At 39.2% G+C, this 18152-nt stretch overlaps 1 protein-coding gene across 1 annotated transcript in view; it reads left to right on the top strand.

Moving 5' to 3' along the window:
- Positions 1 to 535: 535 nt before the first annotated feature.
- The window catches only part of nckap1l (NCK associated protein 1 like), a 37060-nt gene continuing 19443 nt past the window's right edge, over positions 536 to 18152 (top strand). Inside the window, exons 1-18 of the mRNA XM_084737004.1 lie at positions 536 to 722; positions 2827 to 2937; positions 3972 to 4064; positions 4703 to 4759; positions 7096 to 7238; positions 7941 to 8031; positions 9439 to 9576; positions 10397 to 10445; positions 11984 to 12140; positions 13693 to 13749; positions 13863 to 13959; positions 14248 to 14357; positions 14594 to 14726; positions 15622 to 15703; positions 15834 to 15892; positions 15996 to 16141; positions 16224 to 16356; positions 17241 to 17360. Coding sequence (XP_084593130.1) covers positions 633 to 722; positions 2827 to 2937; positions 3972 to 4064; positions 4703 to 4759; positions 7096 to 7238; positions 7941 to 8031; positions 9439 to 9576; positions 10397 to 10445; positions 11984 to 12140; positions 13693 to 13749; positions 13863 to 13959; positions 14248 to 14357; positions 14594 to 14726; positions 15622 to 15703; positions 15834 to 15892; positions 15996 to 16141; positions 16224 to 16356; positions 17241 to 17360 — 1866 coding nt within the window. The 5' untranslated portion in view covers positions 536 to 632. The remainder of the gene's footprint in view (positions 723 to 2826; positions 2938 to 3971; positions 4065 to 4702; positions 4760 to 7095; positions 7239 to 7940; positions 8032 to 9438; positions 9577 to 10396; positions 10446 to 11983; positions 12141 to 13692; positions 13750 to 13862; positions 13960 to 14247; positions 14358 to 14593; positions 14727 to 15621; positions 15704 to 15833; positions 15893 to 15995; positions 16142 to 16223; positions 16357 to 17240; positions 17361 to 18152) is intronic.

Genomic DNA, 18152 nt, shown 5'->3' with positions numbered 1-18152 from the left:
TTCACTGACTTCTTATTTAATACTTTGTAAAAGTAATATATTCTATGCACTCTGCATGTATAATATAATATGGTTTATACTTGCCAACCCATGCTCACAGTTTTTTTTTTTTTAACAGAACAAGAGGAAGTAACTGAAACTGCACACACAAAGGGGGTATTTTAACAGACAGGAAACATGTTACTATTCAGTATATTCAGATAATATATTATAAATAATGTTTTCTCTCCACCTTCAATCAAAGTGTTGAAAAATACAATGAATAGTGAAGGCTGTACTGTTGTAAAATGTGAACTGAAAATCCAAATGTACCAAAGTGTTTTAAAAACAGCCGTTCTTCTGTCAAGTTTTTGGAATTTAAGGATATTCTTTTTTTAAGCTTTGATTTGGAATTTCTTCTGTTCTTTTCTTTTTAAATCGATGAATTCATATCAACGTTTTGACATACAGTTAGTATGTGAATGATCAGTCAGTCCAACTCAATTCATGGCTCCACCTCCACCCATGCGTCCCATGTGACCTGGTGTCAGGGTGAGGCCCTGAGTGCACTTGTTTCCGAGGGTTCAGCTGCTACACGGCTACACAGGAGGCCAAGGCTCGAACGGAGGGAGAGGTGCTGGGTATCTGGAGCCATGGATTACCAACAGAAACTGGCTGAAAAACTCACCATCCTCAACGAGAGAGGGAACGGGGTGCTCATACGGATGAACTACATTAAGAAGGTGAGCTGAGGGAGAGAAGGGAGGTTTATAGAGGTAAGAGGTCCGTGTGACACAAACCAGAAATAAGGAACTTGACTTTTGTCTCACACAATTGGTAAATTAAATAAGAATTTGTATGCGTACAAATATGTGTACACAATACAAAACACATCTAAAAGTAAACATATCGGTACATAGTTATTCACTGCTTAGGAATAAATTACAGTGGAACCATATTTAGAACTGCATCAGTTTCTATTTTCATCTTCCACTGAACAGTTAAAAGCAAATAAGAGCTGAATTATACACATAATTATCTGCAATTTTGTATCAATAATACTAGGAAAAATGTTTATAAGAGCCCAAAAGTGTTAAATAGTTTATCTATAAAGCACAAAAGTAGTACATATTCTTATAAGGTTGCAAACCACCAATAATAACCTAATAATATTTCTTAAAGTTAAAAAAAAAATCTCCAGGAGCTGCAAACTGTGGTAATGAAATGACGTGAGATAATTCTAACAGCTTGTGTGCTGTTTACAAGTGCTCTGTGTGTACTGGCCTAGTAAAATAGGCAGCTCTGTCCTCCAACTGCAACAGAGTTTATTTCTCCAAAGAGGAAGTGCAAACAGGAAGCCGTCTGAGCCGTCAGTCACCTCAAACTTCAGTTATTCTGAACTGAATGCTGTGAAACTCACACCACAAAGTAGAAGCAAATAGAGCAGTATGTGGCTGGGTATTGTTCAAAAATTGATGATACCTTGACTTCAATACCGGTTTCTGAAAGAAACTCTTACCAATTTTATAAAATCAGTTTTAACAAAATGAAAATTACATTACGCATTGTGGTGCAAATCTTTAGTTTCATTTCTCAGCTCCTTTTTAAACACTCAAGGCAGTTTCATTAAATAAAAATATGAACCTTTTTTACTGCAGTGTGATTAAAACTATGTTGTCTGTTTGAACGCTTAAGTTTTATGTTTCAGCACCTTCCCACCAGAATTTTTCCACTCAAAGTAATTTAACAACATAAAAAGTAAACCACAACTTGGAAATTTACTCCTATGGTATCAAAATTTTGACTGACAAGGCTTCTTTCAATAATCGATATCGGACAGTCAAATATATAATGCAGAAATCAGAGAATGTAATGAACTATTGGCTCCAAATAAAGTATGATTGGTTTATTTTGACAATGCAGACATTTCTGTATGTAACATGGAGGAAATGACATTCTCCTCATGAGTATATTTGGTGTACTGCCCCTTTTCTGTAACCCTACATGAGCATGTGTACATATGAATGCATTCATGAGAAGGAGATGCGAAAGTGAAACAGTCTTATTTTAAAACCTTGCCCAGTGGAGATGTGCTGAACATGCATGCATTTTTTATTTTTGACTTCACACTTGGGAGCTTCTCCACAGTCTTACTGTCGGCTTCTAAACAGCCCCACTGGAGCAGTTCGGTGTTAACTATCCTGCCCAAGGTCACCTTCAGGGTGGCTGTCGAGGGAGGTGGGGAAAGCATTATTACTCATTCTGCCCACAATCCTCCCAGGTAGTCTGAGCATTCTGTGCCTTTCTTAAGAGAAACTTGCTTTTCTAACAACTGCCTGAAAAACACAGGCATGAAATTCTGTCAAGAGAACCCACAGGGCATGAAAATGTGTTGAAGGTCCAGAGTGTAAGATTTACAGGAAGCTATTGAGAGAATATGGTAGAAATGGAATATAATATCCATAAGTTTCATTATTGAACACTCTGAAAATAAGAATTATTGTGTTTTTGGTGGCTTGGAATGAGCCTATTATGTCTACAGGGGGCTCAGGTCGTCTTCCATGGAGGCCCACATGCTGCACCACCATGTTTCTACAGCGGCCTGGAACAGAAAAAACAAACACTGGCTCTAAATATGGCCTTTCAAATTTTGTGCAAGCTTTGCAGCCACTATAGTTTCTCCTACAAGCCTGGAAGGGGAGATGAAGTGTTTGGAATTTGCAAGTTCACCACTAGAAGCCATTAAATCTTTAACACTGGTCCTTTAACTGCCAAAACCCCAAGTGAAAATATGACAAAACCTGGTACCAACTGATCATATTATCTTCATCATTTCCTCTGTTACAGACATGTGGAGACTCAAAGACACGGCCATCCCTCCTGACAGAAAAAGGAATGGAGTCCGCCATCAAGTACATCAATAAGAAATTCCCAAACATTGACTTCAGAGGAAACATTGTAAGTATGATGACAACTTTTGCACAAGATGCATTTTTTTAATCTTCTTTCTACACAAGATGCTTGTACTTACATGTTTTGGTTTGTTGTGATCGTGAAGTTATCGTTTTGTGATGCTGACACAAAAAAGGTTTGTTTGTTTTCAGTCGATAACTAATTATTCTTTGATATGCTGAAAACATTGAGTTGACAAAATAACTTGTCAGTGTTCACAAGAGACCTGTTATGACAGTTATATCTAAAGACTGACAAACAATTTTCTCTGTTATAACAACTAAAATCGTTCTTCTGATCTCAAACAAACAAATGTGTAATTGTGAGCCTGTAAAACATCTGACTTTAAAAAAATAAGGCACTTTATATCATGTATTGCTATATGATACATACATATCTCTTATTAGTATACAAACAGTACTATATTTATATTATTATTCATTTCATTTAGACATTTTGGTGTGGCTGACTGTTTAGTATGGAAGCCTAGACCATGTTAAAATCAGTGTAAACTGGAAAATGTAATTTACAATAGCATTATACTTTCACACATATGTGTGTGTTATTTAAATGAAATGAAACAATTAAAATGAAAATGCAATAATCAGATTTTCATATGGGTGTTTCATGACCATATTAAAATGAAATTTAATTTTCTAAGTCATACCCCGGTGCACAGTGAACAATATTAAATGTTAAGTCTAATTTAAAACAGTATTTCTAATATAAACAATGTAAACAGTTTCTCTGTGCAAGCAATAGTGAAAATTCTTGCAATTTTAAACTGAAAATGGAAACGGTAATTGTCTTGCACATTTTGAAAGACTTAATCTGCTGCAGAGTGGAAAATGCAATAAGTGAAACGGTGCACCCAGTCTATCGCATTTATATTTATCTGCCATTACCTTGTTTTGGTGACATCATTAAATTGCACTCTGTGAGTCCTCTCATCAAGGCTGGACTTCAGTTATGATATCACTTTCAAATAGTCTCATTTTACCTGACCAGTCATGAAAAGCTCTCCGTGTTTTTTACTGCAGCAACATCTGACGAGCATCCAGCGACAGAAGTCTGAAGTGTTGTCCGCCACATCGAGCTACTATGACTCTTTCCTGGACGTCATAGAGTTCAGGGTGAGTGTGTCTCTCTGTCTCCGTCTTCTGAAATTTAAAATAGAAGATTTGCTTTTGAACATATCTAAAAACAAAGGAGGAAACAGAAGCATAACAACTGACTACATTAATAAACAGTGAAAAACAATGACAATGTAGAATAAATATACTTTCTTTCAATATGAAGAACACAAATCTGAAAATAGAAGACAACAAATGGCTTTTGTAGTGTTCTGTCTTTCTTTCTCTCCATTTCTGTTCACACCTATTATTTTAGACATTTTGGTTTTACAGCATGAATTTACATATAGAGTGGTTTATTCTGATACAGGAAAATAATTGATTTATTCCAAATATCAAGGCCAGTTAGCACACTGTGGTTTGGTGCAGTTTGTTACACCTCCCTTCACATTTACATATCGCTGTGATGGAGGTCACAGCCAGGCCAGTGCATCATCTGTATTTGTAAGACTGGAAGTAACTCAATCATGATGTTATAGAAATATGCAAATGTGTAACGATTATTAGGATGCAGGAATCTATAAAGATGATAATATGCTAGGAAAACACTCTAGAGGGTTAACATGATCTGTAAGTTGCTGTATTGTTTTGCAGGTCTTTGTTTTTTAATCAAATCCCCCTCTATGCTCTTCATTCAGGACCACGTTTATGAGCTGCTGAACACCATCGATGCCTGTCAGTGCTTCTTTGATATTGTAAGTAGTTAATGTGGGGCCGCTAATTGTTTTAATTCAGGAAAGCTCTGAAGTTGAACACAACATCTGCTGATAATCTGACAGGCTCCCACTCATTTCTCCCGTTTTTAATCATTCTGCTACTATGCTGTTTACTCTGTCCTGCTACATACTGCAGGTTGTGTTTTCTCTCCTCACCGCCCCCAGCCTCCTCCTGCTGCTCAGTTTGTCAGTTTTTTTATTATCATAATTAAACTGGCACCTCTTCCCTTGTGCTTTATGTATATTCTACTGTATATTTCAGTGCCTACTGTCATCTGATCTGCACAGTTAACATGGAAATTTTATGCATCTCGCTCTGCTTGGATTTGTTTGGGTAGCATCTGTCGACACACAACGCATTTTTGTCAAATATAAGTGCAGATCCAGGGCTCAGCAGGGCTGATGGCCCGTAGCCACAAAAAGTTACTCTTTGGCCACCAAATATCTCATGTAGGTGGTCTCCTGTGCTCACCAGGCCTCATCCCCAAACACTGCAATCCCTTTGCACCCCTTAGTTCAAAATTGCACAAAAACAGCAAACAGTGCTGAGAGCTACTGATATGTCGAAGCTACTTAAGTATGGGTTTACTAGTCTGCTCAAACTGCTAACCTGATCCTGTCAGAAGAAACAGAAATACAAAAGGCAGATTACAAAAAAAACTAAGCAGCAACAAAAATTTAGGAGTGAAAGGAAGCAGGAATTTAAGTGGTGAGAATATGAGACATAACGATGATGCACAATCACAGTTCATAGGAAAAAGTCGACAACACAAATTCTCTGTATGTTTTTTACACACCAAAGTTAGGCTTGGTGAGACCAGTGCTTAAAAAATTTAGGGTTTATCCCTGAGATTAACAACAAAGTCTCTTGAGACTCTTTGGATGAATTCTTATTAATGTAGCTGTAACACGTTTTGCATTCTCCTTTGACACCTTTAAAGGTGCTGCATATGACATTCAACAGGGCTGTGTATTGGTCCTCGATAATAACTGAGTAACAAGTTATATCAAAACTTCTCCAGCCAAACAACATATGCATTCAATACTTTCTGTGGTCAGATCTCGCAAAAATGGCTAATTGTTGTGTGGTTTCGCTTGCAGCCAAACACTGCAAGCATTTGATTCAATGCACGTTGCATTAAATGACTGACCCACCACTGCAGCTACAGCTGGCTGCTACATAAACTCTGTGGTGGTGAAGTTGAGTGAAGTATATTTGATGGCGATGTCACCAAAACCTTTGAAATTATGGAAGTACAATAAAAATCGAATGAAGACCTCTATTGGTATCGGTATCACTTTAACTGTACTGGTATTGGTGCCGGTGTCATAATTTTGTCACCGATACCCAGCCCTAACATTCACTGCCACTAGATGTCACAGTAACCCACTGGCATCTCAGACCAAAACAAATGCACACTTTATTTACACAATAAAGTTGAAATGAAAGTAAAAAGTGACATCTGAACACACACTACTCACAAAACCACTATAAAATGTCAAACTAGAAAGTACTGCTTAAATACGGATAGAGATTTTGTTACTAAATTTGCTCTCTCTCACCTAAAGTGTTTTCACAAACATATTTTAGCACATTTTTTAGTCATATGAGAACCAGGCCACCATGTTGAAAACAGATGCAGGGTGGACAGAGAGGGAATCACATGCACATGTGACCTTCCTGAATAAACACACACACATAGACAGGGACTCCTGTGAGTGTATTGCACCTTAAAAAGGACCTGTGATGAAATTCCTCTTCAAAATGACAACCAGTATTAAAGTTATTTCACCAGTCTATCATAATCCACTCTACCTACATGTCTCAGCATGAAAGGGGACCAGAGAATGACTGTGGTCATGCATTTGAATACAGTCGGTTACAATGGAATCCAATGAAGACAAGTTTTTTAAAAAACAGAGAAAAAAAGTTCTAAGTCATTCAAACCACTCCCTCAGCATAGCTGGGACACTCAACACTAAAATATGGCAAAATGTTGAGCTTTCAAACATGTTCAAACACTTTTCTTTGTCAGTAAGAAAACTTCAAACCTTTTACTGCCACTTTACAGGCCTGTAGGGGTGTTTCTTACAGTCAAATGTTTTTTGCTGAAATTTATAAATATATATGCTGACAATAAGACAATACAAAATGTTTCTTTTAAAAAATCACCTAAAACAACCCTAAAAACAGATTGTGATACAGTATTTTCAAACTGATAGTATAATGTAGATGTCCTAGTGAGACTGAGGTGGTTTCATGGGGCCAGTGAGTAATTTCGGAGCCACTGACTCCACTGAAATTTTGATTTCAGGCGATCAACTTTGACTTCACCAAGAACTACCTGGATCTGATCATCACCTACACATCTGTTATCATCACGCTGTCTCGCATCGATGACAAGAAGGCACTGGTGGGCATGTTCAACTGTGCCCATGAGATGACCAACGGCAGCAGGTGAGAAAACACGAGACCGCTTAATGGACGCTGAATAACTTCATCATAGACTGAGTACAAAGTCGTTTAATGGAAAGATGGATTTGTTTTCCATTTTCTCACCTGCACTAATCAAGGCATCCTTCAGTCAACAAAGGGTTGTATTTGCTAAGTGCGGATTTCTACCTCTGACAAACACTTTTTATTTAAGTGCTTTAATTTATGCCATTAGGAGTTTCCACGTCCATCAATACAAGCATTTTTCTGATACTCGTAATTAATCAGAATTTTAATTGCCACAGATGTCAACAGCTCACGGCTAACCTTTTCTGAGTGCCAAATGGTATTCTGACATTTTGATTCCGCCCACTTTGCATGATATTTATTTATACACTCTCCCGAAAAAAATGCAGGATGCTTATCTCCGTTTGAGACGTGAGCAGGGAGCACAAACACATACATTTTAATGTCACATTTGACTTGCACAACACACACAGCTAGACCCCTGAGAGGGAAACAGTCTGAGCTCTTCATTATTTCAGCCACCTACAAACGAAGCTGTATGAAATTATGGAATTTATGAAATCAAAGACTTGTATTCATCCCTGTAGGTAATGCTAGACTGCCACAGGATGGGCAGTGCTATATTATTAGAGTGTCCTCCTTCTCTTCCTTCTTCTTGTCCATGCATTGATTAATTGCACACTGTAATGAATCCTGCAGTGACCCCTCCTACCCACGGCTCGGCCAGATGTTTGTGGAGTACGAGCATCCGTGGAAGAAGCTCACAGAGGAGTTTGGCCCTCACACAAGGGTAAGCTCACAGTGTCACCATTTATAAACAGTACAAAGGTACATAAACAGTTAATGAGTTGCTTTAACTGAAAGGTGGATGATGGCACAAAGTAAACTAAACCTTCAGTTCAATTCAGCTTTGTCCAAACTAATGCAGCGCCCATTAGAAGCATGTGTGGCCCATGGGAGAGCTGCTTGCATTGTTTTCAAGAACCACTCATCCAATCGACTTCACACTTGACACTGCACACTCACATATCCTCAGCAATACATCTGCTAAGTGTGAAGTCGATCGGATGAACTGTTCTTGAGATATGCAAAGAACTGTCATACATAGTTGCATACATACTGACGGACAGATCTGTAAGTTAATTGCTGCTGCCACAGCACCATCTATTGGTCAAATGGCACCAAATCTGTCACTCAAAACGGTCATTCTGACATCATATCTACAAATGTGGTTGACAATAAAAGTGATTGCAATATCACAAAATGTTCACAAGATTTTTGTAATTTGAGCCCTGCCTACAACATTTGAAAAAACTTTTCAGTGTCATTGATCTAGATGTAAATGGGCGTGGCTTATATGGATAGATTAAGACCCTTGGGTCCTCAGCAACACACCCTTTAGGTGTGAAGTTGATCAGATGAGCAATAGTCGAGAAAACTGAAGGACATACATACATATACACACAAAGATATCAATACAAGAACAATTTCTTACTGTTCATATATTTGAACATAGATCATAAACACTAAATGATGCACACTGTTTTGTCTTGTTACACCACTATAGCTAAGGGTTCAAGTACTATATGGCCACCCAACCATTACACCCACATGCAATAGTTTAACATCAGTCCAAAACCATTAATACTGATTTGCAGCTTTAACAGCCTCCACTGTTTAGGAAGGTTTTCCACATAATTTTGTGACCTGCGTGCAGGGATTTTCTACCATCCATTCAGCCACAAGACCACTATCACACTATTGTCTAAAATAATATTGTGAGTTAAGAATTAAGACATCCCTTAATTGGAACTGAGGGGCTTAGTCTAAACAATGAAAAGCAGACCCAGACTGATACACAAATGTATTTGGATGTACAACTGCCAGAGATTGCAGCTGTTTCTTCCTAGTGCTTTATTCATGACAACCATAATGCAATATAAATTATACAAAAATAATACAAATGATTTATCACTTTTATTAACTTCTTTAACACTAGCAGGTGTATGGATGTGTGTGGTGGAGCAAAATGTTTGGTTAGATTCAAAAACTACACAGCTTGTGAGCGTGCAGCATGTTTTTGCTATAAATTGGTATAAAGTGTTGCCATCTCTCTGTATCTCTGTCATCTTCCCTCTGTCTCTGCCTCTGTTTAGTTTTCTCACTCAGTGATTTCTTTTCTTTGTCCTTGTCCTAGTCTGTGACGGCGGCGTTGCTGTCTCTGAGGATGGTCTACCCACGCAGGAACCTGCCAGCAGAGCAGTGGCGTAGCGCCCAGCTCCTCAGCCTGCTCAGTGCTCCAGCTACCATGCTGGAACCGGCCTGCTGCGAGACAGTGAGTCCGCCTTCCCGTCACCTCTCCGCCTATATTTATCTCTGACAGAGGGAGAAAGAGAAGAGGAAGGGCGGTATAGGGTCTAAAAGATGGTTTTTCCAGTGATGTCAGGCACAGAAATGAGAGGTGTGGCAGCCAGAGGATGCAATAACAGTATATGTATTGTGCTGAAGGTCAGAGGCAGCCTCTTAGCATTAGTAGCTCTGTGTCCCATTTCCCGTCTTCCCATTATAGAGCTATCATTTAGAAAATGATTTATTTTATTGTGTCTTGACCTCTCTGCTCCTCCCTGAACCTTTATTTCTACCATCACCCTTTTCTGCACCGCTCAGTCCTTTGTGATCCTCTCTGCTGCCTTCCAACACCACTATTACAGCCCCTTTGATGTAATGTTATGATCGCTGTTGCCCATGGCTTCCTCATAAAAGAATCACTCGCCCGGCCAAGAGACGGACCTGCAGGCATTTTTCTTATGAAAAGATACAATATATTTGAAAGGAAGGAGGACACCCCCACATTTAAAGTCTATGGGGAGTAGTGATGGGTCTCCGGAGCGACATTAGAATATGTGCATTTATGCATTTTCTCCACACATTTAGAGGACATTCAATATCTCCAGGAAAGAATAATACTGTGCATCACATACAGACGGTTTTATGATGTAGAATCTCCAATTTTTAAGGTGGAAGGTGATGCAATGAATATACTGATGGCTACCACATAGTTGAAGTGACAGGATGATTTTATTCCATAAGTTTACATTTAAGGCTGTTGTGAATATGTCTGTATTTGCAGTTAATAATCTTGTTGTTTATCACAGATGGCATGTGAATATCTGTCCATGGAGGTGATGGAGCGGTGGATCATTAGTAAGTGTTACTCATCCTGAATGACAGCTTCCTCTATCTGTTCATTTTCTACAGATATATAAACATTATGGAGATGTACTGTATTTCACCATCAGTGCCTGCAGCTTGTAGTGTAAGCACATGTCAGACATATTGACATCCTGCAAACGTATTAAAGAGCAGAACTACACACAAAAATATATAGGCTTGTATTACTTGTGAAAGAATCGAGCTTCACAGTTGCTGCCAGTTAACAATGTTCATTACCATTGGCATGGCAGGAACACTGTGGTGTCTGACATTTTACTCTGAATACAGTTCAGGTGGAAATGTAAGAATTTCAGTTTAAACATTCAGAAATTCACTGAAATTATCAACAGAATGTGTAGAAATAACCATTTTGACATTATGTCGAAGATGTCAATGTATAGTGTTGTCAAGATGTCTACTGAAGTTAGCACGCTAACCAGCTAGTCCTGGCCTGTACTGCGTCTTAATACCATTTTGTACCAGAAGAGATTATAATCGAATACAGCTCAGGCCTTCCCCCTGTAGTTTCAGGTAGGAGATGGTTGCAAGCTGTGAAAAAGCTAATAAAAATAAAAACATAAACTCACAAAATTCCAAGACAGGAAGTTCTCTTACACCTGTTTTCCTCATTAAACAGAAAAATACAGCTTCCTGAATTCAAGTTTCTCTATTTAACCAAACTAAGACACTTTATTCTCATAACTCACTGTTAAACACACCTTATTCAAACTCGAGAAAAACAAAATCACCCATCAACTCACCCAAACCATCTTGGTTTGTCTTTCTACTGTTCCAACAATCACCAACTCTGGTTTGTTCGAAATAAATCCTTAATTCCTCTAGTCAGATGTGAAAATATTCTATCTTTACATACTGTTTTTCCCCGCTGATGATGCCTCACCCCCATCTCGCTCCTTTGCCACTTCACACCTCTCCTCTCCCTGCCTGTCGTATCTTCAGATAGAGTCCTGGTCGGACCTCCTGTAAAAAAAAAAAAAAAAATCTACTCTATACCCTGTTGTCAAACTGGCCTTCATGTCAAGCTGGCCATGTTTACGGGGGAAGGCACTCAGCCTGGTACAGCTCTCTCTGCCTTGAACCTGAAAACCTCCTCCTCCAGGTCCAAGGCTCCTGTGTTAGCAGTGCCAACACTTCCCCAGTGCTCCAAGCTCAGCTAACAGGGCCAGCAGCTTCATGGCTAACTGAGCTAACAGCAGTCATAATTAATGGCAGTTAACAGTTCCTCTGGTGATATGCTGCCCCCTATTTATTTGGAATACAAATTCGCCAATTCATACATATTGTACCTTTAAAACATTTCCAACGGCTTCAATGTTGGTTATGTGTATTTAACCTCTTGAAAACTTTGACATATCAAAAGAAAAAAAGCTTTGTACTCAAATCAAAATCTTGTGGCCACATTTTAGCGAAAGATTCTTAAATCTAATTAAAGAAAGCTCAGACAGAAATGAGGTGTGATCTCGCCTACTGTATCATAAAAGTTGCTGACTCTGCTCGTCCTGTGCTAGTCGGCTTCCTGTTGTGCCACACCAGCCTGAATACAAACCAGGCCTCTCAGGAGCTGTGGAAGATGGCTCTGCGGAGCGGCCTCTACCTCACCCTCACCAGAGATGAAGTACTCAACATACACAAGGTCTCTGAGGACCTCTTCGACAGCATCAAAGGGTATGTGAGCTTCACTGCTGCAGTGAGAAACCGTCCTGGTTGTTCAAATAAAAAATTTAAAAGCAAGATGAAAAAAAGCACCTTCATATTTTAGAAAAAGTGGAACTAATTTAAAAATGCATCTTAAGCCATTCTTATATCACTACCCTGGATTAAAGAGTCCTGAACTGTTGAGGACCTTTTGTCTGGTCTCTTTGATTGCTCATTAGTTAGGAATGTTAGGAATATATTGGAATGTCTGCAATAAACAAAACTTTATCTATAGTGAAAAAATGTTTTAAAACAATCACTTGACAATATAGTTAGCAGCACAGTTAGTTTAGTGGTGAATGCTTTGTTTTTTTTTTATCATATTTAAAGTAATGCCTTATCAAGCGTGGTGTGCCTCAAGGGTCAGTTCTTGGTCCAGTTTTGTTTTCTTTATACATGTTCCTCTTGGATGATGTCATTATGTTGATGTACCTGCCTGTTAAAACATTGATGCCAAGTTCCCTACAGGACTGACTGAAAAAAAAAAGAATATATAGAAAATTTCTTCAGCTGAATTCTAATAAAACAGAAATCCTTCTTATTGGGCTTCAACTTCACAACACATCATACTGCCATCTACTGGTTACCTGTCTTAACACATCAGGTCTGTTGCAGAAATATCTGTGTCCTGCTTGCAGCGATGTGTGTTTTGAGCAGCACATCACAAAGCCTGTCCAATCATAATTTTATGACTTCAGAAGTAATGCAAAAATAGGATTTACCATTTAAAATTTTAGAGGTGCAGAAACTATTGCACCTGCTCTTATCTCACATGCTGATTTCTAACAGCCTCTTCTCTTGTCTTAATCAAAAAACTTTGAAAGAACTACAGACTGTACAAAACTCAGCTGCCACGTTTTTCAGTACAATCATATCTCACCTATTTTAGCCTTGTTCCATCAGCTCCCTGTTTTTTTTAGGACTGACCTTATGATCTTATTGATTGCCTTCCCAGCCTGGCTCCAGATTATATTTTAGACCTTTTAATCCCATAACAATTTTATGTAGTTTGAGATCCTCGGGCAGGGGTCGTCTGTCCCCTCCAGACTCAGAAATACAGGCGACAAAGCTTTAACCAGCAGCGCCTGGAGATCCTTCCAACCTTCCCAAGGAAATTAGGCCATCTGACTCAGTGTCTTCTTTTAAATCTGACTGTTTATTTTATTGGTGTTACGTTCTTATTCATTTATTTTTTGCTCCTCATGTATTTCATCTATCATTTTGGTATTTTATTTCATTTTCTTTCTCTGTGAAGCACTTTATAACTTTGTCTTGAAAACTGCTCAATAAGTAAGTTGCCTCAGATTCATGTCTTTCCCTAAAAATGCAGTTGAATATGCATGACAATAAAATAATCTTAAATTGTCCTTCAGCAATTTCAGGACTACAAGGTAATGCCAAGGGTTGGGATGTTTTTCTTCATAAGAGTTTCAGAAATAGAATATTAGAATATTTGCTGACTTCTTTAGATTCTTAATGAGGTTTTAATTGCATTTGTTTTTTTCCTTCTTTCTTTTATCAGATATAGCAAGCGAATTGCGGACATCAAGGAATGTCGTGAGCACGTACTAGTCAACTGGTGAGGCTGGCAGGAAACTAAGCAAAGTTTTGTGTCATAAATATTCATTTTGCTTACTTGGAAATGAGCTGTGAGAACTAAATGACCATGTCCATTTCCTGTGTTATTACCAGTGGAGCGATGCACAGGGAGAGGAGGCAGTATCTGAGAGGAGCGTTGAAGGAATTATTTAACGTTCTGGAGGATGAACCTGGACTTCTGGGACCAAAGGTAGAAGTGAAGTAATGAGCAGAACAGCTGTGCTTGAGGAATTTAAATCATTTCATTACTGCAAGTTATAAGTCTGAGATTAAATTTTGGTCACATGACTTGTGAAAAAAAGATCTCTCTGAACCAGCTTTCACACAACTTGAACTCTTGGGAATATTTGGTCAGGAGGAGGGAATTCCGCTGAATGACCCTTCATTTCATAGTGATCTTGACTTTTACCAATCTTGGCTGAGACTCTTCTAACATTCCTCCTCCTCCCCTGTTCTGTGTGCCAATCAAATCCCCAAGGCCCTGTTTGTCTTCATGGCTCTGTCGTTTTCCCGTGACGAGGTCCTGTGGCTCGTGAGGCACTCTGAGAATATGCCAAAGATAAAGATGCCCGAGGACTACATTGACAAGTAGGTCATAGGTGGAGAGGATGAAAACCACAGAGTCATATTAGTGTGCAAAACTAGGAATGTCTCTCACTGCAACTCCACTCTTTAGATGTCTCTCTACAGTGCAGCGGCTGAGTACATTATGTTTCAGTAGTGTAGTTAAGTGTGCAGAAGAGATTTTGTTTGAAAAAAAAAGATGCAAGGTCATAGTACAGTGATTATTTGTGGTTTTAATTTGTTTGTTTCTGTTCTTCCAGCCAGATGGCAGAGCTGCTGTTCCACATGGAGAAGTTAAGAGGTCTGATGAGAAAGTACATCCAAGTGGTTCAGCGCTACCACGTCCAGTACCTGGCACAGTTTGATGCCTTGGTTCTCAATGACACCATACAGGTACCTGCATTGAACATGAGCATGTGCATGTGTGTTTCTGTGTGTATGTTTAGTGTGTTGTGCACAGACTGGTGAGAATATACAATGTGCACTTTACAGTATAAAGTGCAAGATAAAAACTTGCACCTCCTGTCACATCTTCTGCTTGTGCGTATTTGTCATGGCTGGGTTAAATTTATTTTGGATTATTTGTTTTCCAACAGTATTATTTGGCTTCTTTTTCTTTTGGTGCTCTCTTTGTTCATTTTGCTTAAGCTATCTTATACAGGCTACCTAAGTGTGTTAGCTAAGCTAGCCAACGAATGACAATTAGGGATGACATGCTAATCAGTTTCATGATAATTACCATTTCAAATTTTATTCATCCTGATTACAATGTTTGAATATGCCTTGAAAAACTCACAGTAAATGCTGACCTGCATCATACAGCAACAGTCAGCAACAATCTCGCCGGTGCAGGTGCAGCATGCATTGTGGGTTTGTTTTGCATTGTGAAAACACTGACATCACGAAGGACACGATGCCATTTCAATTTTGATATAAAATTTTCATTCTGGTTCATCTCTACTGACAAAATGTAACCATGGCAACTGAAGTTACATGTGCTGTATTATGACAGTAACTGCTGTAAAAGCCTTAGTCTATACATTTAGGCGAGGATACAACTGAAGAGGCCAAATGCAACAGGTCTAGGTGGACCCCTTAGCTGAGGGAAATATTTTGCTGAAGGGACAAACTGTAGTTTGACACTTAAGGTGGTTCATGCACCTGGGCACTGCTCAGAAACTGAGGCACATAAAGCGTTCGAAAGACGAAAACTAACAACGTTTTTAATCACTGACTACATTCCTTTTCTCCTTTGACGTACACTTAAAAACATTTTTCTCCTCTGCAGAACATGTATGTCTGTCCTGAGGAGGAGTCTGTACTGATGAGTTCATTTGTCTCCACCCTGTCTGCTCTGTCAATCAAACAAGGTAATCACAACACAATGCTGCAGATTATCTTAGCTTGTGTACTCCCAGTGTCTTTTTGTGTGTTTGTTTGTTTAGGATGCAGCACAAGGAATTTGATTTGAATAATGATGCACTCAATTTTACTCTGCAGTGGAAAACAAAGAGGAGTTTGATTTTAGAGCACTGAGATTGGACTGGTTGAGACTGCAGGTAAGAACATTTGCTGGAACATATCAGATATTACTCGATATTCAATTCCCATTGTATAACTCAGTGAATGCCACCCTCAGGTTTTCTTTGTCTCCTGTTTTAGGCTTACACAAGTGTCAACAAGGCCCCGCTTCCATTAAAGGACTACATTGACTTGGCAAAGGTGATGAACATGATTCAGTTTCACACCAGGATGGTGGACAGTGTGGAAGAGCTCCTGTACGAGACGTCTGAGGCGACCATATTCAGGTAAGTCTCTCTCCTCCTCTCCTCTCTTCTCCCTGCCTCTCCTCTACTCCTTGGTTAAATTCTTTTCTGTTTTGTTTTCTAGCTTCTACCCACGAATCTTTGAGAAGATGTTTTGCCAGAGCAGTGAGGAGGTGACAATGAAGCGTTACCTCATGGCCTTCCCGACCGTCTGTTCCCTCTTCAGTCAGTGTGGGCACCCTCTCTGCCCAGAAGAGGTCAGTGTTCAGTCATTTGCTGACCATCAGAAGCACTGATGATAAATACACCGTTTACACTCTCCACAAAGTTTTATTTTTTACACCTGTATATCACCAGCTGCGTATCATTTTCTTAATTCCTGACACCTTTTTTTTTGACTTAATACTCTGAGAAACTGAGATATTATTTGCTGGTAAATCACAGCCAAGTAAGGCAGCCTTCTGTCAGATGTAATGGAACTAAATGGCAGATGTGGTTCTCAAAGCCCCCGAAAATATGTTGGAAGAATTCAAAAGCAACATCTCTTTTCAGAAGTCATGACCCTGTTACTCAAGACAATCCACAGATCTTGTTGTCAGTAGGGACGTTCCTCGTGATTATTTTCCTGTTAATTAAAGGGAAATTTACATTTAGACTAGTCCGCTTGTCTAAAGCCCTTTTTACACAAAAATCCCGCTCTATCACCGCAACAAGGGTTCACATTTAAACCAGCTTTGTGTTTTTACACTGAACCAAGCAGCACCAGCATAAAGCTGCCCTCTCGGTGTGTCCTTTAACACAGCACACCGGCACTGCAGAATCAAAAGAGGCGTGACATAACACAACAGCAAATATTGTAATTTCTGGAAAGAGACACATTGCTGTTGAGTTTTTCAAATTTCTTTTTTTTGGCACTTTGAGCACCACAAGCCGAGTTCTTTCAGGTTCCATTACCTAGGAGAGAAGGCAGACATCTCTACTGCTGATATCTCCAAAACTCAGTGACTCACACCAAAACAATCTAGATGGATGGATCAATAGCACTACAGGCCAGAGGAGAAAAAACTGTTAACTGTGTCCTCTGTGGTTGTATATACTGTATATGCACACTCATACACACTGTACCTGTTTGTTTGTGTAGATGGAGGCGATGGAGAAGAGGAGTCTGCGTCTGTGTGTGACCTTCCTGGAGCAGATAGCCAAGCTGACCAGCAGTGTGGTGTTAGAGATATGTGCTGAGCAGTGCAACCTCAACGACCAGGTGAAGTCTATTCCTGGTTTTCAAAAAATAAACAAATTATCTTGTGCAGATTGATTTTGCCAAACTCAATATCCAAATATAATCAGACTTGTCACAACTTGGCATCAGTGGATTTAGCCGCAGGCCGAGGACAGGACTGGAGAATTTGGGTAAAAATGATAAGACAGGTCTAAACTCTGCAGTTGATTAATGCTCTGTTGTTTCTCTAATCCCTGGAGGAAAATATGACGAACGTGTTTACTTTTTGAGTGCTTGCGATGTGGATGCAAAGCCCCAGTGTTTGTCTTTGAGCATGTTACCCAATATCTGCTGGGCTGAATTCTTCCTCCCTCTTTCTCTCATTGAGTAAACTGACAACCCCTGACAAAGTGATATTTTATGGATATTTCATATTATATTCAATGCATACACAATAACAAAAGTGAATAAACAGTGAACGCAATAACTGCAGGAAGTGTAAAACAAATGAGGTGGATGATTTTATGCATACTGATATTTTTAGGAAACCTTTAGATGATAATTCTCTGTTTGTATTAAGCATTCTATTCGCTCTTTTGTTGATTTAACTAGGGATGCACCGATCGACTGGCCAGAGACCAGAACTGGCTGGTTTTCAGCATGACCAGCCCTGATCGGTGACTGGCCGGTCAGCGTCATACATCCAATTCTGTCAAATTAACACACACACGCACAATGATTAGATCACGCGTGCAGCAACACAGACAGTAACATCACAGCCATGACAGCGCTAGTCACAGTCATACATACTCAGACAAACGCTTGCGTGAGGAC

This window comes from Lutjanus erythropterus, chromosome 2 (assembly GCF_056507025.1).
Source record: "Lutjanus erythropterus isolate fLutEry1 chromosome 2, fLutEry1.hap2, whole genome shotgun sequence".
NCBI classification, from domain to species: Eukaryota; Metazoa; Chordata; class Actinopteri; order Lutjaniformes; family Lutjanidae; genus Lutjanus; species Lutjanus erythropterus.
This window is presented reverse-complemented; position numbering and strand designations above follow the sequence as displayed.